Source organism: Parasteatoda tepidariorum, chromosome 1, assembly GCF_982258835.1.
Source record: "Parasteatoda tepidariorum strain Cologne lab strain chromosome 1, Ptep-v5.0, whole genome shotgun sequence".
In the NCBI taxonomy this organism is placed as follows: Eukaryota; Metazoa; Arthropoda; class Arachnida; order Araneae; family Theridiidae; genus Parasteatoda; species Parasteatoda tepidariorum.
The window spans coordinates 19,931,431-19,955,263 of record NC_141755.1 but is presented as its reverse complement, the minus strand read 5'-3'; the positions used below and the strand labels follow the sequence as shown (position 1 = coordinate 19,955,263).

General features: G+C 29.0%; 1 protein-coding gene across 2 annotated transcripts in view; it reads left to right on the top strand.

Annotated features, from left to right (window-relative positions):
- Positions 1-23,833, top strand: part of LOC107452129 (sodium-dependent proline transporter) — an 84,944-nt gene that overhangs the window by 54,888 nt on the left and 6,223 nt on the right. The window contains exons 11-14 of one of the 2 annotated variants that reach the window (XR_011636649.2): positions 1,168-1,296; positions 1,925-2,024; positions 3,419-3,523; positions 19,602-19,772. Coding sequence is in view for 1 of the 2 variants with exons in the window: in XM_043039163.3 (XP_042895097.1) it covers positions 1,168-1,296; positions 1,925-2,024; positions 3,419-3,519; positions 19,602-19,772 (501 nt within the window). In the remaining variant the exon portion in view is untranslated. The remainder of the gene's footprint in view (positions 1-1,167; positions 1,297-1,924; positions 2,025-3,418; positions 3,524-19,601; positions 19,773-23,833) is intronic. The other variant, XM_043039163.3, reaches the window with a different exon arrangement.

Sequence of the window (23,833 nt, the reverse complement as noted above, 5' to 3'; positions counted from 1 at the left end):
ATTGGTCAGCAATGTGATCAGCAGCCTTACTCAAAAGCCAGCTTTACGTCCCAGGTTAGCTGGTACGCATCGACCTAAAGCTAGTTAGGCTTCAAGATACCACAATGAATTAAATGTCAGTACTACATAATGACAGCTCAATGCCTTTAACCACTGAGCTATTTCGGATACAATTTAAACTTTAAAAACATGTATATTTGGGGCTGATAAATTCCCATTAGTTTAAGTTATCATCTAATACTTATATCAATGGCATTGTATTCTGTCTATAACAGGGTTCCCGTGGGCGAAATGAAAATTTTAAAAAGTAGTATCTAAAATAAAACAAATGTCGATATTTCAATTTCTGCGCAATCAACATTAAATATTGTGTTCCAAGGAAAGTATATTTGCATGGAAATTCTGTCTTGCTAGCCACTTAACGATGAAGTTGTAACTTGAAGAATTTGTGAATTATAAATTAAAAATTCCTTGTAGCATTAAGGTAAATTTACTACAACTAATGAAATTTTCAAGGATCCACGGAAACCCTGTATAACGTACTGTTATAAAATACAAGACCCATTTGTCCATTACACTTATGTTTATTATTAATATTGCATTTAATCAAATATAGTCAAGCACCAGAAACCAGGGGTGCCCCAAAAAGACCAACGATTTGCGACATTAAATTAAGGAAATATGTAAAAAAGACAATATATAGTTTGCTGCGATCTGCATGTGAAACCAGATGATTTTATTCTTAATTTATTAAATTTAACAATTAGTTATGAAGTTGATCGGAAGATGGTGCTACAAGCTAAAATCCTTCGAAACAATGTTTACCAGAAAAAAGCATCAGTTGCAACAACAAAGCGGCGGATTAACAGGCCATTTTCAAATATCTTAGTTTAATAGTCTAACATGCAACAGAAAACATGGTCTCATAGTTTTCCCAGCGAAAAGTGCACTCTTTTGACAAACTTTGAAACGACTTTTTGAACCTGGTTGGAATAGATTCTTGTTTTCCCATACGGAGCATAGAAAACCGTTTCTCACTAACTGATGCTTCATCAGCTGTTTTTAAAGCACAATTTTTATAGTTTTCTAATTACTATTTATTTTTAATTTTCTTGAGTAATGATTGTTTTGACAGCTCATAATTTGTCAATAATTTTTTTTCTATAGTTTGCATTGATGGAAAATTTTTTGACGAGCTTCTGTGATGAATTCCCCCGGCTACGAAATCATAAGGCAAAGTTTTGTATTCTATTGGGCATCTTCTGCTTCTTGTTAGGACTACCATGCGTCACAAAAGTATTTATTATCTATTATAATATTCAGTATTTATTATTATGATGGTTTCGCTTAATTTAAATAAAATCAATAGTTAATGAGAAATAAAATATTTCTCTATTCATGAAATAACATTAAGCTTTTTTTTCGTTAAAGCATTACATTTTAAATAGTCATAAAATATTTGTTTTTCAAAAATGACAGACAATATGACCTGTCGAAATCTGCACAATATTTAAAATATTAATGCTTTGGTCGTATGTAATCAGTCACTTTAATTTTGGGTACTGTACAGTGTATATTTGTATTTTATTTTAAATAGTGTGGTTAAGTACTAGAAATATCCAAAAAAAATTCTTTTTTATGTTTATCTCAAATGCATGAGTGAGTCAAAGGCTTATTATGACTACTGAATATCCCTAAAACGTTTTCCGTCGCATCGTGTACAATTCTTTATTAGTTGAGTTAGAAATTCCTTTGCCCACCGAACAATCGACAAATGATACTTTCTAAGCGTATTAATCATTTAATAATCCATCGAAATAATCCAAGCAGTAAGCAATAATAATGTTTTATTTTTATTTTTAATTCTATTGTCCACTGAACTCAAAACAAAATTATTTCAAAATAATAAATTATTTCATTTTAGGGTGGCCAGTATGTACTAGAAATGATGGACAAATACGGAGGTGGTACAGCCGTAGTTTGTGTTGCTGTAGTTGAGAGCATCGCAATTCCATGGATTTATGGTAAGTTGAAAGCTTTTCATACCGAAACGCTTACTTTGTTCATACTGGAAAATTTTTTACAACAATTGCTAAAAAGCCCAGCGTTAGGGTAATTTATATAAATATTTTTACCGCACGAATACGCACGAGCAGACTGTCCATAATAGTTAAGTGTCCCAAGCGGCGTACTGCGATACTTCCAGCAATGAAGTATTTCTCCTTGATCACTATCTAATTTATAACTACTGTACTGAATTCCCCTTTAGATCATTTTGATACCACTAAATTAAGCATATATTTTGAAACAAATGCAATTTCTTAATAACCAGTCTTCATTTGGGTTTCAATACTCTAATATATTTGTAATAATTATTAAAATAACCTACTTGGAAATAATTTCTTTCATAATGACAATCAATGTATATAAACGCAAAAATTTAATTAATAAAATCGTACTATTCCATAAGGAAATTCTATGAATAATTTAGATTAAAGTATCCTAGAAAAGTGTTTTTAAAAACATCCTTCAAATTTCAACCATAAATGTATAAAAGGATATACTGTAACTGATTTCCTCCCTCACGTGGGATGAAAAAATGTAGGGTAAATATGAAATAAATTGTTTTTTGCCCATAGCTTGTTTACTGACCATAAACACTGTAACAAGATCTAAAAAGCATAAAACTTAGAGTATAAGTTTCAAAAAATAACTATAGTTTGCGTCAGATTAACTTGACAGCGTGAGATCGCCTAAGCTTTTCAAAAAACAATATTTGTAGAATATCAAAATGTATTATACATTTGTTATTTTTTAAAAAAAACATCCACAGTTAATTTAAAAAATATAAAAGTAAAACAAATTTAACCTTAAATCTTTACGTGACATCCTTATACTATGAAAAAAGGTTTCTCAAAATTCAGCAAAAATGCCTCTGAATAATTCGGAAACAAATAATATTCGAATTTAAAACCTCCATGTATTCATTATCGAAACAGCATATACTCAGTTTTGAACAAAATGCGTAGTCTCTAAAGTGGTATGGAATGAGGAATGTTTGAGAGAGATGTTTGTTGTCTACCCGCAGGATTCGACCCAAGGACCTCCAGGCTCATAGTAGAGCGCTCTAACCACCATCGTTATGCCTCCCTGTCCAGGGAGAGTTAAAAAGTTTTTTATAGTAGTTGCTTACGCCATGACGCATCATGATATGCCAATTTCTGATTTCAATATAACACAAAGGGTTGCAAATTGGAAAATATGGTACCAATTGCTTAGTCAGGACTAATTGCACAATTTTAGCTCTAATGCACGCTTTGATAATAATTGCAATAATGAACGGAGTTTGCTGTTTTATTACAACGGCAGAAAGCTGTTAGATGCATGAATAGCCTAAATTTTTTCTTCTGGTTTACAGGCGTTGATCGATTTTGCGAGGACATACATTTCATGCTTGGAAGAAAACCCAGCTGGTATTGGAGATGGACGTGGAAAATTACTGCTCCAGTCATTTTGACAGTAGGTAAAAACCTTTCTATATTGCTTACATACTTTCAATATAATGTTAGGCAGATGAAAACTAGTGATTCGTATGGAGCAAAGCTGTCAAAGACTGTGACGTTATTATATGTTAAAATAATTTTTCTTTTATTCTCTAGCACTTTACTCTGTTGCAAGTTAAGAAAAGACCATTGCAGTATAGGATTTAAGTAATAATCCCCGACTACAAGTAGTTCCGTTTTATGTCATTATAAAATTATACAAATATGCTTTCGCTTTAAGCTTGTTAAATCGAAGTTTAATTCATGCTATTATACACTCTATAACAAAAAAAATCGACGCACCAAGAAGGAGTTGTCCGATTGAAACGAAAATTGGTGGATAGGAAGACAATGTACAGAATAGTAAATGATTAAAATTTCAGAACAACTGAATAATTTATTGCAGAGTTACAGTAACAAGTTCAATAAGGTGTTGACCCGCCTCTAGCCTGGATACAAGCTGCCACACGGCGTGGCATAGACTGATAAAGCTCCCGGATAGTCTCTTGCGGTATTTCCTGCCAGATTTGATCCAATTGTCGAACGAGGTCATCAACATTCCGTGCCAGATGCAATCGCCTTCCCATCATATCCCAAACATGCTCGATGGGAGAGAGATCTGGTGATCTGGCAGGCCAAGGAAGAGTTTGACAAGCTTGCAGACAGTTCATAGCAACACATGCCGTATGTGGTCTGGCATTGTCCTGCTGAAAAGCCAGCCCAGGGCGCTGCAAAAGGAACGGTAGCAAAACAGGTGTTAGGATGTCGTCGACGTACCGCTATGCAGTAAGTGTACCTCTAATGACGACCAAAGGGGTCCGGCTGTCAAAGGAAATGTCACCCCAGACCATAATGCCTTGTTGAGGGTCGGTGTGGGGTGCAATAGTGAAGGCAGGATCCCCCCTCTGCCCTGTGCGTCTCCAAACACGTCTTCGATGATCGTCAGGACACCGTTGGAAGCTAAAGACTATCGTCGCTAAAGACTATACGTCCCCAGTCGGCATCATTCCAGCCATATCTGTTCAAAATATTCATGCATACGAAATTTCAAAGCAATCGGATGATAATATTCGATGTCTTTTGGAATCCTTCGCTTGGCGACAAGCTTCGCCAAATGAGAAGAACATTCGTTCTTTAAAACGAAACAACTATATGACATTGTAAGAGCATTAAATTTGATTAGACCACTGAAAATGACGCGTCCTATGTAAAATACAATAGGAAAGCTCATCCGTATAATGAAAACAGTAAACTCGTCAACATAGTGCCTGCATAATCAAGAAACAGGTCCAAAGTCTTTTTTAATTTATACTTGACAATTTAAAATGCAGAATAAGAACTTCTAGTGGAACACTAAATACTCGTAATGGTAGATAGTAAATGAATAGAAAAGTTTATAAAATAAAATTAGTGAAAATTTATTTTTCATGATTAAAATCACTAACTCGTTAGTGATTTTAAAACTGTGATAGTGCTCCTATTTAATAAATGGTAACATGTTTACATTTAAAATAAGTATATATTTTCTTATGAGTGTAGAACTTCACTTTAGAAATGTAAAGTAATCATTTTCAAAATTTCCTATTTATGTTATTAATTTTTTATAAATAAATTATGATCGATTCGAAACTTTTATTTTACTTTAATAAATGTTAATCAGTTAACATAAAGGTAATTATTATAATTTTTTAAGGATTTTTACTTCAAAGGAAAACAAAACAATGTTTACATTAATCACAACTGCAAAAGAATATATAATGCTCCAAAAATTACTTGATTATAGCATGAATATCCATGCTATAATCAAGTAATTTTTAATTAAATAAATAAGATTTCTAGCATTTCGACTAAATCACCAACATTTACAATATTAAAATACAAAAAGTAAAATGGAAGTAAGAAATAAAATGGAAATCTGGATGTAGTAAGGAAAGAAATATTTCATTTTAGAGTTTCAGTTAAATAACTAGGAAACTAATATCACTTACAGAGCAATATTAAATACACAAACTTCGGACAACGCACAGTAGGGTACTTAACCAAATGAAGCTGCAAACCAAGCGACTTTAAAAAAAACTTCAACTAAAAAGGTAATAAAATGGTTTTAAATGAAATAAACCGAGATAGAAAAAGGTGTTTCATTACATTCAAGATTGAAATAAATCACTCTACATCTAATTTAAGCTTGCTCATCTGATCAACTTCATAATTATGTTTCGTACTGTAAATAAATACTCTTATAAATTTCAAACGATATTAAAATTCACGAATATTAATTAAGTAGGTAAACATGTTTGATGACCGTAAATTATTTTTACAGTAACAATTACAATAACTTTAAAAAAAAATCGAATACGACTACTTTTTTTCGTAAAAATTTCGAACAGTAGCTTTTAGCAAAACTACAGGGCATTTTCGTGCACTATTTTGATATTTGGGAGAAAATATAAACCTTAATCCTAATATTTTTCAAAAAATAAGCTGTTACAACGAGTTATTTTAAAAATTAAGCTATTGTCAAATAAATAAAAAAAAAATGAAAAATCGAGCAACTCCACTCATTTATTTTGGTATAAAATTTCCTTTAATTTCATAGTATAAAAACTTGTAGTATTAAAACATATGAGAAACAATTATTTAACTTCACATAATATTAAAATAATTTTTACTGTGACAGCTGCCACGTTAAGATAAAACTAACATTATTTTTGTTTTAATGAATTTTGTTAAAAAAACTAAAGCATTTTCCTGTGTTTTTCCTTTTTCTTTCTAATATTCCAACTTTTTTTAGCTTCTTACATTTAGAAAGAGTCAATTTTGTTTAATTTTCTTTATCTTTTTTACATCATTATTTCGCAACCAGCGTTGAACAGCCGACCCAAATTTGAATTTACGACTACCAATGTTCAACTCTGTAACCTTCTAATTTTGAACCCAATCCAGAAAACAACGGAACTCCTGGATAAAGTATTGTAAGAAATTTGCCTTCATGGAAGACTTTTTAATAGAACAAACCTGCATTTGCGTTACATGCAGAGGAAATCCATGGAAAACTACTAGAGTTTGCCTGACTGTAAGGGTAATGTAATCCGTGATTCGTCTACCTCTGATAATGCTTCAGAGTGCTTCGTGCGAGCCGGGTGCGAAATTCGTATTTACCAGTCATCAATAGCATTCGAGCCCGTGTCACCTCTTTGGGAGGTGAGCTCTCCATCTCCTGAGCCACCACGACCATCCGACTCTATTTATCACTATTATATTATACGATTTTCATTTATCGCTATTTTTTTAATTATTACTTTATTAAATATTCAAGTATGAAGACATCTTAAGCAACAGAACGCTAAAAGAAATATATTTGGTTGGCTTAACTTGCATAAATTATACACTGTGCGATGATTTAAAGTAAAGTAAGTCAAAGGGAGGCAGATAAATGGCCCAGTGGACCGGTATTCCAAACGCCATCAGGATTAAAAATATAAAACGAAATTAATCTACTTTGTATCACTCATACGCACGCCTGATGGAAAGTTAAACATCAAATAAAATACTACAGCTCGTAAAGTTTTATGAACATTGCGTTGGGTCATCCATTTTATATATCATCCATTAGGGAAAGTTTTCAATTCAAGTCTGAATTACTGCTGGATTTGAAAGTCCAATAATCCTCGAAATTACATTCTAAATAAAATTCTTATCCTACAAAGATGGCTAAGAATGACCCCTCTACAATATCAATGATACAGCATTGTTTTACTAAAAAGAGTGTTGCCACCTCGAAAAAACAAAAATACAGTCTTATTATACCAACGCATTGGAAAAATTCCAAGCATGATAACATTGAACCTTTTTTATTGTATTGACAAGCTTCTCAAATAAAATGGCCTTTCTAAAAAAAAAAAAAAAGTGTATGTGTAGTCCTTTGGGAGGAATATTCATCCAGCTTCGCGTCATTGACTGTAAAATGGCCATTTTTCTCGGAATATACGTAGCTGGAGAATACTGTAATGGGTCCCAGGATTCTCAAAAAATTCTGCCCTGCTAAGGCTTGAGTTTTAAATGAAAGTGATTTTACTCAAAACGTGCCTTAAAATATCCTTTATCGCATACACTTTATGGTTCTTTTAAAATTCAAAGCTGTTCGCTTTTTTTCTTTCTATAATAATAAAGATAAGTTTAAAACTTTTAGGTAGGCCATATATTTAAAGATTTCGATTTTTCTACCTCGTTTACTTACTTCAAATTTATGCCTTACGTTTCGGGAACTTTTGTTTCACTTTTTTTTATTAGTCTTAAATTTCACATAAAAATTTTCCTGATCATGTATGCTATATATAGTAACAATATCTTAACCTACGCATAATTTCTGTTGCTTTATAAATGTTTTCACTTTTGAAATTTAAGTAAACTATGAAAAATATTAATTTATAAACATTATTAAATAATTAATGAATTAAAATGGAATAAACCATTAAATATTTTTGATTAAGACATGAGGAATGTTAAATACAAATGTGAATTATGAAAAAATAAGGACATGACACCAATATTAAATGTATGAATTATTTATATTATTAGTGAGATCAAATAGGTTAACGAAGCTTGAGTTAACTTAAATTCGGCTAACACAGCTTGATAGATTTCGACTTTCAGTTTAAAAAAGAAGAAACTGTCTCATTGGCATTAAACTAACCATGAAAGCTTCTCGAGGTTTTTGTCTCACTGTAAAGCAAAGAAGGGGTTGATTTTTTTTTAAAAAATTATCCAGAATAAGTTTTATGTTATTGTAAAACCGAAGTAGAACAGCCGACAGAATTCTAGGCTTGGGACTATAAATATTCAACACCGAAGACTTGTAATTTTGATTCCTACCGGGAAGACGAGGGAATCAAGCATTGGGAATCAAGCACTGAGGCAAACTAACCTTCGTGGAGCATGTTTTGATGGAACTAACCCATATTTGCGTTATATGTGGTGGAAAAATACGAAACCCTCCCACGGTTAGAGGTTTCATAACCATGATCCTCTTAGTCCTAAAACATTTTATGACAACATATAGTCGGTCGAAGCCTGAAGCGGAATTCATATCAAACAGTTACTTTTGGGCTTCGAACCTGGGTCACCTCATTGGAAGGCCAACGCTTATACCCTGAACTACCACATGTCTAACAAAAGTAAATAATTTGATCCGGTATATATGACTCAGAAGACCCCTTTTTTAACCTCAAATTCACTTATGAATAGGAATCTACAAATGTTAGAACATTTCCGGATCGCCAAGGTACCTGAGAGTCATAGATAGCCCCCAAATATTTTAGAAAATGTAACTAACATGAATGCATCAAGCTTCTATGCAACTTTAAATTATGCAACTAGCTGGCTTCTGAAATTTTTTTTTCTTTGTTGATCTCCTGTTCTTTTAGATAGTCAACAATGATTAAAATGAGATAAAACTTTTGGAAAAAAACACAGTCCATCTCAAAATTAGTTTTTCTAACCAGTGATAAATAATAGTGCAATTAAGACCTAGTAAAATAATGGCTTGTAAATATTTTCAGAAAAGGCAACGCAAATTTTACTAAAATAAAATAAAATAATATCATGAAAATGAAATGAAGCCAAAACGGAACATAATTCAAAAATAAAGCTTTATTAACCTCAAAATTTACACATTTTTGAATCCGTTAACATAATATTTAATATTTAAAAGGTATTCATTAATAAAACTTTCATCGCAATTTTTAACTTAATGCTCGTTTAAAAATAGATGGTTGCGTTAGCTCTACATCTAAAGCAAGAAAAATTGCAAAAATCGTACTATTAGTTTTTTACCACTTATTCAATTAGAAAACATTAATATATAAAAAAAAATAAGAAAGTAAAAGCAAACTAATTCCTAATATTGGTAATTACAAAAATAATAATAATAATAACTAAAAAATAATAACAATAATAACTTTATAATAATAGCTAAATAATAATAATATTAATAGCTGAATAATAATAGCAAAATAATAGTAATAACTAAAAAATTAGACATTATTTCATATTGTATCATATGCATTTTTTTAGTTAAAATTAAATACTGGTTTTATATAAATAATTTTTAAAAATCCAAAACATACATTGAAATTTATTTTAAATTAACTAATGAATATAATTCAATTATTAAACTAAAAATAATAAGAGTAATATAGACTTCTTTCTTAATTATCACGGCTAAAATTTGTAATTAAATAGTTGATAAAAAACAAGAAAAACTTATAAATATTAAAATAAAAATTGTTATCTCAGTAATTAATTTTATGTTGCTTTGTGCATCGTTAGTCTATACACACCAGCTTCTAAATAACTTTCCTCAGGTTGTATTTATCTTTCTTAATTAAATATTTTATACGAAATGTAATTTTAAGATATTTGCCGTAATTATCAAGAAAAAAATCAAATAAAAGTTCTTTTAGCTCTTGCACACTTCTATCTCTTTTTATTCAAAAGTAATTTTCTTTTTTCAATTTTTATTTGTTTTATTTAAATAATAAATATTTATAACCTAAATTCAAATTTTACATTTATATTCCATTTCGTGACACCTAATTTAAAATCTAAATACAATCATTCTAAAAACCGAATAAAATTTCCTAACTTTTATTAAAATATGCTTCCAAAAAACGCAGCAGTGCCACTCGATTTTTTTTCATCTTATTCCAAAAATCTACATCTGCTTAGATTGCGTATGACAAACAGATTATAGTTATAAAATATTCCACGCAAAGCATACACCTCTCCCTATTAATATTCATGATTCTATCTTGTGCCAAAAACACAACTTTAACCAAGAAAACAATATTTCTTCAACAAACAAGGCAGAACAAGAATCTAGTTTTGTTTCGCAAATGCGGTAAACAACGCATAACAATTTATGCTAATGTGCATATTTACTATATTTATGACAGCCATTTCGATAGTTTTAAAGAATCATTTCAATGTGAATAAAAAGAAGCCCATTTGATTTGCAAAGTACTTATTCTTAAAGAATATATAGTTAGGTGTTATTTCTATTTTCACATATTTATTTATTTATTTTTTTTTAAAAAAGTTGCTTTTGGTAACATAGAATTGATCAATTTTCACGTGCGCTAAACTATGTCCTTTACTTAATCTCATTTTCAGATTATATATTTAAATTTACTTTTTTCTTTAACATCCCGACAATTGGAAAACCCCTCAGGATTTCTATTTCCTTTAATGTTGCATTTTTATTACTTTTTTTTTTTAAATGAATGGTTATATAACTTAAGGAAATTACATTCTAAGAGAATTTTTTTTTTCAATTATCTTGTAGTGGTGAGTTATTCATTAAATCGGAATTAAATAAAGATATTTTATCTTGCTAAGAAAAATTTATATTTAGTTTTTCTATAAACTAAATGTAGAAATATTTATTCTTTTTAATCGTAATTATTACATTTATATGTACACACACACACACACACACACATATATATATATATATATATATATATATATATATATATATATATATATATTTTTTTTTTTTTTTTTTTTTTTTTTTTTTTTTTTTTTTTTTTTTTTCATATAACATCTTTGGATAATATTTCGTGTAACTGATGCATTAAAGTAGTCTCAAAGAATAATTTATTCAGATGTTGTTCCTTAAAAGAATTTAAAAAATTTATGGTTAATTTATCAATATTTTGTGTATGTCATGTTAACTATATAAATGACGTAAGTGTTGTGTTAACTGCATGTCATTTAACTATATAAATGAAGTAATTTTTTTATCTCATTTTCAGATTATGCTTTACAATTTATATTTTTAATTTAAATATGCAAATTAAATTCCCTCAAGATTTCTGTTTCCTTTCGTGTCGCATTTTTATTGCTTTTTTAAATGAATTCTTAAATAAGAAAAAAGGCATTCTAATAGAATATTTACATTATTCATTATTATGTTATGATAAACTAATTATAAAATGGAAGTTAAATTACGACATGTTTTTCTTATTAAGGATTATTTATATTTAACCTTAGGAAACTTAACTATAGAAATATTTACATGGGTTATATAATTTAGGTTTTTAAGATTTAGATAAAACACTATAGTTTTTAACACTTTTTTTCCAAATTTCTCAAGAAATATTCAGAGGATTATTTTATAACTTCAGAGGTGTTAAGGTCTTGCGATTTCTCATACTTATCATGAAAGTTTAAACCTTTCAGAGGTTTGAGCGATCGGCAGTGAATTATGGATGAAAAAGAGAATTTTTAAACACCTTATGGCAAAAAATATAGAAATAAGTTTGCTGCTTGTATCCATTACTTTTTTTATTATATGCAATATCTTTGAAAAAATTTTGTAAACTTAGTTAAACTATTCATGACAATATAAGCAATTTTATTAAAAATATTGTTTTTTCCTTCACGTATTTTTCATTAAAATTTTAAAAAATTTCTGTAAAATTCAAAAAATCAGAGCAATTTTTAATTTATAAAAAATAACTTTTTAAAATTTAAAAAAAAAGTCGTTGCATATTACGCCTAAGCATTTAAAGCAGACCATACTGCGCATGGGTGGTAAACATTTTTTTTAAAAAAACTCATATTTTTTTTGTGAATCGTATTTGATAACTTATGAAAAAAGTCGAATATAAATATCCTTAAAATTTAAAAATTTCAGAAAATTTATTAAGTTGTTTTTAAAAAAAGCTCTTACCATCTGTCCACTACACCCTGTTATAAAACTTTGAGCTTTACTGATAAGTATGAAAAATTGCATGAACTAATGTTATTAAAAAAAATTCTAAGTATTTCTTGACAAATTTGAAAAATTATCAGAAACTAAACGCGTCTTTTCCATTATTATAGATAGGGTAGTGTATTTCCTGTTAGCACCTAATTAACCATTAATTAGGTGCTATTTCTTTAAAGAAAACAGCTTGGGTAACATAATATTACTCCATTTTCAATATTTGCCATTTAATTACAACTAAACCATTATTCTTTAATTCCATTTTTAAATTATGCCTTTCAATTTCCATTTTTAATTTTATACCAGCTGATGGAAGCTATTTCTTTTAGTGTTGCATTTTTGTTGTGTTTTTAAAATAAAAGCTTATAAGCTTGCATAAATTAAAGACATTACTTTTCAATAGAATAGTTATCTTTTCAATTATTTTGTAGCTATTAAGTGGACAGAGTAACGACATTTTATGTTGCTAAGGAAAATTTATTTTTTATCTTATAAAACTAGACTATAGAAATGCTTACATAGTTCAGATAATAGTTTATATAGTTTATATAATAGCTTGGACAGTTAACTTTAGATAATATTCTTAAGGTAATATTTCCCATGTTATAACAGATGTAACATATGTTTCTTATATACTTATTTGTTATTTCTTTGAAGAAAAAAAATTCGTTGCATAGAAATTCTTTTACTACATTAGATTTAACTGTGTATTTATTATCGATTATCTAGTTCTATTATTATCTATTATCATTAGCTATTTCATTTAGTTTATCTCATCTTTAGATTATGCATTTAAACAATTGAATTTACTTTTATTGTTCAGGCTATAAAATTAAAAGCATTTCTGAATTTCTAATTCATTTAGTATTGTATTCTTATTCATTTAAATAAATGCTTATATACATTCTTTTTGAAAACAATTTCTTTTGTTTTATAATGCTAAATTGATTTGAAGACACGAATTAAGTAACGATACTATGTTTTGTTGAGAAAAAGCTTATTTAATTTTGTAAAACTAATTGTAGAATTTTCTTAGTAATTTTTTATTTATAGTTAGCATATATTTATTCGAAAAATTATATTTATGATGATCATTACATAAGTGAATGATGATTATTACACAAAATAATGAATAATTATATTACAAACATGTATTTCTTCACAAAATAAGTTTAGAAAATATTTCCTCCAACAGATATTATATAGTTCTTTTTTAAATTTAAAAAAATGAAAATAATAAAATACTAATATTTAGGTGTTATTTCTAACCAAGCTCCGTTTCGTATCTCGTATTATGCTTAAAAGACTTTAAAAGTTATTTACTATTTGACTGAAAAAATTGAAAATATGAAATAATGTGTTATTTGAGCTTTTCTTTAACATAATAAAGTTATTTCAATGAAACAGGCTTATTATTTTCCTTTTTATATATAACTGTAGGAGGCTCTAAACTCTGCTTGCTCCTTTTAACAACTCCCGCAATTGATTCCATCATTGTTTATTTCTTCTTAAACGTCAATATTTTCCACAAAAGCACAGTGAGAAAAATTTCTCAAGAAACGCATTTAAATTCGCAATAAATTTTGGACAATTTATTTCATAACCGTCGTTGAACAGCCGACCCAATTTCGTGTTTACGACTACTACTGCTCAACTCCGTAGCTTTGTAATCTTGAACCCTATTTAGAAGACAAGGAAATTCCTGGATCAGGTATTGGGAGAAATATGCCTCCGTGGAGGACTTTCGATGAAACTAACCCGCATTCGCGTTACATAGGGGGAAAACCACGAGACCCTCCCACGGTTAGCCTGCCGGCAAGGGGACTGTAACCCATTATCCGTCTGCCACTGAGGATATTTTACGTCAACACTGTGATCGGTGTTAGCTGTTTGTGGAAATCGTATCGACGAGGTCATCGCTGGGATTCGAACCCATTTCACCTCATTGTAAGGCGAACGCTCTATCCCCTGAGCCACCACGGCTCCTTACAAACGAAATTATCTTGAGTAAAATTACCCTGAAGGGACAAAAGTCACGGTCTAGCTATATGCAAATATAAAAATAGCAGTAGTATCGTAAAGAGCTCATAGTAGTACAAAATGTATACATGGGTAGTGGAGGACCTTTATTTGTGTTCAAGTTATACTTCTGGAGAATGTTTCTGATGTACTTATGACCGCAAGACAAGCATTTTGAACGTGGAATAGTAATTGGAGCTAGACGCTTGTGTCATTCCATTCTGGAAATTCTGAGGGAAATAGCATTCGAAGATCTACAGTGTCAATATTGTGTCAAAAGTATCTAATTTCATTCATGACCTCTCGTAATGAATAAAGTAGTGCCCGACCACCTGCAAGTAATGACCAAGACCACAAACCTGTGCGTAGAAGTGTCACTGTTAACAAACAAGTTACTTTGCGTGAAATAACAGCAAGCATAAATGCGAGACGTGAAATGGACGTGTCTATTAGGACAGTGTTGTGAAATTTGACTGTAATGGTATACGGCAGCAGAAGACCGAGTCGAGTGCTTTTACTAACAGCATGACATCACGTCCAGCATATCTCCTTGGCTCATGACCATATTGTTGAACTCTAAATAACAGGAAAACTATATCTAGGTCAGATCTCCATAAGTCTAGATCTCCATAATGGTGTGAACTGTTTCTCCATGGCATGGACTAGAGTTCTATTGTACGATTGCATAGATAATTGACTATAACTGGATACGTTCAGCTACTTGGAGCTTTTCGTGGACTTCATGTAGCAAAACAACAATGGAATTTCAGTGGATGACAAAGCTTCATGTCACCAGTCCTTAGTTGTTCCTGATTGGTTTGAAGAAAATTCCAGCGAATGATTTTGCTACCTAGATCACACGACATGAATTCCATCGAACATTTATGGGATATAATGGAGAAATCAGTTCGTACACGAAATCGTGCACTCGCAAACACAATTCACAATTATGGATATCTATTGAGGCTGCATAGCTGAATATTTTTGTAAGAGACTTTCAACTACTTGCTGAGCCCATGACACGTCCAAGTTGCTGTATTTCGTAGAAAAGAAGGTCTGTCACAATATGAAGAGGTATCACATGGTTTTTGTCATCTCAGTGTATAATAATTATGCATCTCTCGAACAAAATTGTCTTTTTTTGAAATTATCGACAAATTAAGCAAAAATATGAATGGGTCGCAACAAATGTTCAGAACTAACACTCTCCAATAAGGGAGCCAGGCTGGTCTTTCTTTTACATTTTAGAAGAGCGCGCTTTAAAAACTTTTTTCCAATATAAATTTAAAGGATTTGTTATGAGTTTTCTGATTAAATCCCTCACAATTACTACTTTTCTTATCAATATTGCCAATATTTTTTCTCATCTCTTTTTTCAGCCAAATTATAATCAACATTAATGCAAGCTTTTCGTAAGAGCATATTCCATAATATACAATACTTAAAAGTTAAATTTGCCCCTAGAATAGTGACTTTTTTCAGTGACTACAATAACTTTTCCTTGATGCTTTTATCTTTTTTTTTTCTTCGTCGTAACTCTTTCTTCCCCACATAGTTTCTAGCGATGTTCATTGAACTAATTTTATCAGTTTATTACTTTCAGTTGGCGCAGCACAGTGGCATTCAGACCTTGCTCTTTTAATCCAATGCTAATTTACAGCCTCTATCTCAGGCAAGCTGACAGTAAAAAAAAATGTTTCAAATTATTTACAATCTTCAAAAATAGTAACTTAAACTTTAATACAAAGCAGTGGTTCCCAATTTTTTTTCCTGGTTACAGAATCCTTAATGAATGAACTGCTTTGACAGAATCCCAATTTTATAAATTAAATTCACTAGCTGCTTTTTATATACAAACCAACAAAAAAAGGACTACGATTTAACTTAAAAGAAATTTTTTCATTATTTTATTAAAAACAGTTTTAAAATAGATTTATATGTTAGGTAGCTGAATTCGCAGATCTGTAGAGGTTTCTCGTTTAGTAGCTTTTGTCTCTTGCATGCGTTGAATTAAAATAAAATAAGCCGAATTACGGTTCTTGAAAAAGAACTGTTACAAACTGTGAGAATGGATAACTGTGAAAAAAATTGTTTTTTCTTGAAATTGGTTATTTTATTTTGAATTGTGAAGTTTGATGATAAATACTGATGCAATTATTTGTAAATGCATATTCTTTTCGTAGTTGCTTTTAGTTTTCTTATTTTCTTATAACAATATACCGTTATTGGAAAGTATATGTATATATTCATTTAAATTTTGTTATTTCCTTTTTTATAGGCATTTTGCTTAAATAATTTCATAAAATTGACCAAAATATGCAATAAATAATATATTATTTCTTAGATAAAAACATAATTACTGTCTTTCGAAAATTGGGATTGGTTAAAAAAAAAATCCCAAATCTTAGAACCTCGGTGAGCTTACTGTGGAACTGGTGTGTACTTACTTTAGGGTTCCACGGAATACCATTTAAAATCTGCTGATTTAGAGTATCTGATGACTAAAAAGTATGATTTGAAAAATATGCGAAATATTATCACTCAAAACAAGCAAAATATAATTTAGATAAATATGCCATTTTGCCTTAAAATGTTCAGTAATTAAAGAGTAACAAAACACTTCCAATAAATTGAAATCATATTTTCTTCATCTTTTTAACAGGCATTTCATTTTGAAAATGAAATTATAAGTAAACACAAGATTAGCTGTTTAATTAAACACGTCTGGATTACAAAGGTAGTATTTTTCTTTCAATTTTTAATTCCCGTTCAATTCGTAATTAAACTTTATATTAATTCCAATTTTAAGCAATAATTTTAGGTAAGTGTTGCAAGTTTCTTAACTATTCATTAATTGAGTACATATTAATCAGAGAACATTCTTGTTGTACTCGAACGAATATTTTTCTTGAAGGAAATTCTTAGAGAATAATTAAAAGTAAATGTAATCGCATTATAATGTTGAGCGTAAACACTTTTATTTCTGATAACATCGCTTATTTCTTAATTGGAAGTAAGTAATCCTTTTCACTGTTATAAACTAAAACAAAATAAAGTAAAATAAATTTTAGAGAGAAATTTTTAATTAATGTAGAAAATTATTTCAAAGGAACCCTGGAAACTGCTTTTTCTACTATTAACAAAATTTAAAAAGTATATGTTTAGACATAATACAAACATAATTTCGATTTTTTTTTATAAATAGACTATTAGTTTGCCTGTTTCTTCAAATTTCGCTAATAATATCTATGGTCTTAATTTTATCTTCATCTTTTTTTTAATTTTTACTAAACATTGACATGTTAAACAAATAATGTAAATTTACATTGAAAAATATTTACAATTTTTCCAGTTTATTCATAATTCGTTTTCTGCAAATGTATTTTTTATTATTATTTCTGTATGATGGTTTCTTCACTTAATAAAAAGGAAAAACTATGTATTCCAATCAAAAAATGTTGCTCATATATCCGAAACATAAATATGGAACCAATTACACGCATCACCGGAAGCAGTTGAATGTTGTACAAAAATTAATTTAAGTTCTTTAATAGCTTTTGATCCACTGATAGGATTTTCATGAATAGACTTTTTTAAGCACTTCAGAATAAAGGGATCACCAAAATTTAGTAAACATGGTCAAAATAATTTATTCAAAAGAGCCGTAAAAAGTTTTGGCCACTTTCATTCATTAAGTCTATTTAAGCAAATCGGTAAAACTTTTCTATCAAAAAATTATTTCCTTCAAACATATTTTTAATCAACTATTTATTATATCAAGTATTATTGGTTATTTAGATTAATTAATGGTAAAAAATTATATTGTAAGGCATTAGATATTATTTAATGTTCATGAATTATTTAATTATTTAAAAACAAAATCAGGGAAATGAAGATTCTGATTTACAATTTTTTGAAAATCTGTAATTCTAGGTATAACCAATTTCTCTCAAAGTTTGGATTTAATTATTTAAATGTTTACTGTTTGAAAAGATTTTAACAAAATGGTATACTTCACAGTTAAAAATAATTTAATAACTTTAACAAAGATTACTGTGAAATTTTTTTTACCTGCTTTTATGCAGAGAATAGAAAGCTTTCTTAACTACAGCTTTGGCATAAACCACTACAATCAACAGCAATTTCGATGGAATACTTATTACTTAAATTAAGCCACGAATACTTAAATTAAGCCACGTGGGAATAGATTTATTATTAAATGGAAATTAAGCTGAAACCATACAATCAATATAAAAGTGGTAACTTATCAAAAATTTTCAGAAATTACATGCATTTTTTAAGAATACATCAAAATGTATGTTTATCGAAATTTGCTTCCATTTCATTTTTTTATGTTTATCGAAATTTGCTTTTGCTTCATTTTTTTATGCGTGTAGTTTACTACACGCATAAAAAAATCTACTAGTTCCAAGATTTTAAATTTTGTTTGATAGAATATGCGTATTATATATTTTATTAAACTAGTTGTAATTTAATTGTTCTGAATTTAATAGCCGTAACTCTGAATTACAAAAAATTATTTAACAAAATTATCCCTTTGCATAGTAGAGTGAGTTAATACACTGAGAAAAATACGGTAAAAACTACCAGTATATGGTAAAATCTACCGTGTTTCTCTAACCAAAAAACACTAAAAAGATCTATAATTTTGACCAAACCAATTTGGTAATGATTTTGATAAAACTAAAAATCAAATGTGGCTTTATATTTCTGAAAGAAATTGGTAAATGTGGTAAAATTTGGCATGATATTTGACCAAAAACCTCTGTATTTTTGACCAACGCTTTGGTGATGGTTTTTGTAAAATTAAAAATAAAATATGGTTTTATATACGTCATAGAATTTGGTCAATGCAGTAAAATTTGGCATGATATTTAAGGCATGATACTTTACTGCATGGCATAAAAACTATTTATTCGATTAAGTTTATTTTTCAGTTTTGTATTCTGTACTAAATGTTTAGTAATAAAAACTATACTGTAGAAATCCAGTTTTTCCGGTAAACTGTTACCATATGGCCAGAAAAAATATCAAATGAATGATTTAAATTCCGTATATTTTGGTTTTATTAACCAGAATTATGGGGGGGGGTATAAGTTATGTCATTACCATAAATTACAGTAGATTACCATATTTTTTTTCTCTGTGTGAAATAATATATATGAGTTAATGATTTAATACGCTTATTACGTGTTTTGCAATTATTAAAAAAAGCATGAATAGTGATTTCATTCTTTTAATTATTATAGTTTGTCTTTGTCTATTCATTGGTTGAGCATGAGACGCTGAAATATGGCGATTACGACTTTCCAGACTGGGCTGATGGAGTGGGTTGGCTCTTGGCTGCAATTTCCATGCTTCAAATACCCTTTTGGGCTGCAGTTGCAATTTGGAATCAAAATGGAAGTACTTTTAAAGAGGTATTGTATGAATAAATGTCCCTTCATCATTTATATCAAAATGCAAAAGATAATTTTTTTTTTCCAATTACTGATGTGACGAACTTCCTATGTTTGACTAGACACGAGTCTAGACAAATCAATTATCGTCTGCAGAATATAATATCAAACGATTTTTTAAAAAAAAAAAATTAGAATTTCTGCCATTTAAATTTCTTGACAGATAAACTTTCATATTAATTTCGAAAAAGTGATGTCTGAAAATATTATGTCATAAACTCAAAATTCATAAGTGCTTTTGAGTAATATTTTTCTTACTATTTCATAATAAAAATTGAATGAAAGGACAATTTTTAAATCGCAAGAAAATATTTTTGTTGTTAGCAAATGAGTATACAAAGAATTTATAAATATTGTTTTTAGAAATTCACTTTTTTTATTAGCACTTTGTTGACCGGCAACTCTACACCAAAAATATGTCATATCACCGGCTATTATTTTGTAATTAAGTATGGAAGTAAAGTAAAACATTCATTGGGGTGATAGGTTCTGGTACGCACCAAGCACCACAGCAGTTGTTGAGCATTGACAAAATCTAAGACAGTCATGGTCTTGTATGGAATTTGCGCAAGTGGCAAACACTTATCATATTGTGCAACTGTTTGCATCAATTTAAAGAATGAAATTTTAAATCGTATAAAAGCAAAATTTGAGCTAAATCCGTTGAATAGATTCTGAGAAATTTAATTTTAAATCTGCAACTGTTTTAAGATTTGATTTCACAGAAACTATTCGGCCAATTTCGCTCAAATTTTGGATGCTATGTAAAATTAAATACTTTAAATTGATGCAAAAAACTGCATAACTTACCATTCAACATTTTTTTCACTATATTTAAATAAAATAATAAAATATAATAAATATTTTCTTACATTTATGTTTTGCATGGAATTATCTTTGCATAAAAAAGTTTTATAATTGAGTGCAAAAGTTTTTTATTTCACTTAGAAAGTTCTGGAGATATGGTGAAATACGCAAAAATTAAAAATAACAATAAGGATACCATTCTTTGGATTGCTATCCTGACCAAATTATGGGGACCATATTTCCCAGACCTACTTTTAGATGTCAGAAATATGAATCCATCGAAAAAAAATTCTATTTATACAGAGAAAGTATGCCTGATTTTGTAACTTAAAATATCGTCTGCCCTAATTAGTAAGCATATTTGAGGTTACTCCCTCAAGCCAATAAGTTGGAGTCCTGGTACGTAAAGATCCGATTATTAGATTAAAAAATATTCAAGAGGGTCTTTTTTTTGTGTATGTCCAAAGAATACATAATAAAAGACTATACCCGATAAAAATAATTAAATATTGATACACAAAATAATACATTATAGTTTGGAATGGAAAATGATTACGCAAATTTACAATAAACTGTGCTTCATTAATTATAAAATGTAAGATTTAAAATAGTACTAGGAAATAAAAGCTTTCAATAACTGCGGTTCACGTTAAATTAAAAAACAACTAAAATTAACTTAAAATCGTAAAACATTCCACATTACACAAACTATATTTATTTGTAACATTTCATCAGTAATAAATTTACATAAAATATTTTATCATTCTTCTAAGTTAGTACCAAACCACAAACACAATATACGAAGAAATTCATACTCTTTGAATATTCATGAAGATAGGGTGCTAAGTCTCGCGGTTTTTCCCGAGATTTACCTCAACCACCTAATGAAAGTCAATAAATGACGATATCTTACCGAATTTCACATGGGAGGAAACTAATCTTGGAAAAATCTAGTTTTCTTTAATACTTCTGTAGGGTTTTATGTTTCGCTTTTCTATTTCTTGGATTCGGAATATTTTATCTCTCGGTCGTTTGTATACCTATTCAGGCCAGGTACGTATGCAATATTTATAAACTGATTGAATAAAACTTGACGCCGTCTTTGGGAAGATATTTGAGTAAGTTTGTGAAAAATAATTCTAAATCAAAGTTGCACATACATTCGAAATGAATTGTAGAAAATAAACTTATTTTATTTTATTTTATAACCGCCGTTGAACAGCCAACCCATTTTTTTGGAGGGGGGGGGGTATATAATTAGCTAATTTTCATCTCCGTGGTCTTGTAATATTGGACCCAATCCAGAAGACAAGGGAAGTCCTCGATCAAGTATTGGGCGAAATTTCCCTTCGTAAAGGATTTTTTGATGGAACTGATCCGCATTTGCTCCACATTGAGATAAAAACCACGAAAACCTCCCACGAAACCACGAAAACCTCCCAAAAGTAAAATATCCCCCATTGAGGATATTTTACTTTTACCCTTTATCCCATGAGCCATCATGACTGATTAAACTTATTGTTATCGGTTTGATTGCTGTTATCTGCTTATTGTATCGGTAAGCATATATTTAAGCGGTAAATCATATATAGATATTAAAAATAATTATGAGGCAAAATTATTACTCACCACCGGCCACAGAGTGATTTAATGTAACAAAATCCCTTTAAAAAATTGTCTGTTAATCGCCAACCTGATATAATTAATGATGAATATTTTAAAATATTCTAACTATCAGTTTATTTCAAGCTTTGTTTCTTAATTTTAGAATTAAACCTTATAAGGTGCGTTCATATTTTGAGAAATGCTTCAGAAGAAATGTCTTACATTATTAATAATAAAAGACTGGTTTAAATTCTTTAAAATTCTCTATTCTTAAAGAAAGTGGCCATAGGTCTTAAAAAGTAGCCACTGTTAAAAATGATGCCATTCGCTACTTACCTGTGACAAAATTTCCCATTTTGGCCCTCTAAGAGTTATCCGATGTGATAAATTCAAAATTGAATAAAAAATAAATTATTTAAAATCATATTTTATTATAAATAAATTATTATGAATAATGTATCTTCATTGAAATCGTTATATTACAAAGATTTGTCTTTTCACAATTGCTTTAAATATCACTTTTAACTTTAGAACTTACTATTTTTTATGTAATGTTAATTTAAAAATTTTACACTAAATAACTCAATAAACTCGTTAGCAAACTTAGCGAAACTAACTTTCAGCAAAACTTAGCCTGTGCGTATAAAAATTATATATAATCTAAAAACTATTCACAGTAACAGTCTATTCAAATGAAAATTACAGAATATGTAATATTTATCTAACTCATAATTTTCATTAAATTTTCTTTACTGTACAATAAAATAATTTTATTGTAAAAATATGCACTTATACGCCATCCTTATTTTTATGAAGTGATGAGAGGCACTTCAGTAAAAAATAGGATGCAACTTATTTTGGGTTTGTATCTTCGCTTTGAGTATTCTAATTAGTTTTGCATTTGTTTTCCTTGTTTCCTTTATTTAAAATACTTCTATAGCAATCGATTATATATTCGCGAGCAGTCCAATAAATTTCTTAGTTCAGTTCTATGTTTGAAAGAAATAATACAATATTGTTATTAAAAAATAAAATTTATAATTATTGAAAAAAATTTCATTTTAAAATATTTTCATTATTTTTAAAAAGTAATTAAAACTACCAAACAATGTTTTCCATTTCGAATATTCAAAATTTAAATGAGAGAATAAGTAATCAATTTAAAAAAAGAAAAGAAAAACTTTCAAGTGCTATGGTAAATTTATATTTTGGTGCTGCCATCTATAAGCGAATAGATGAACTAAAATTCGCAGTTTCAATGAAATTTGAGGGGGAAAAATTCTTAAATATAAAGTCTGAATCTAAATTTGAATCTAATTTTTAAATAAAATCTAAATTTTTCAACAAAAAATTTAAATTTTAAGGGGAAATACTTAGATTTTTGGTTTTAGGCGGATTTTGATTTCTTACTCTCAAAATATGGTAGGTAGTTGCAATTGGACATTATCCAATAGTTTGGATAGGAAATCGGACAAAAGTTTAAACCCCTTTATGTTAAATTTACTTTTTCCATGTTTCGTTGCATTGCGAGAAATTTTAAAGTGAAGACAAAGTTTTTTGCATTTAATTATAGAATTCGTTTACCCTACTGGAAAAATAATTTTTAATTC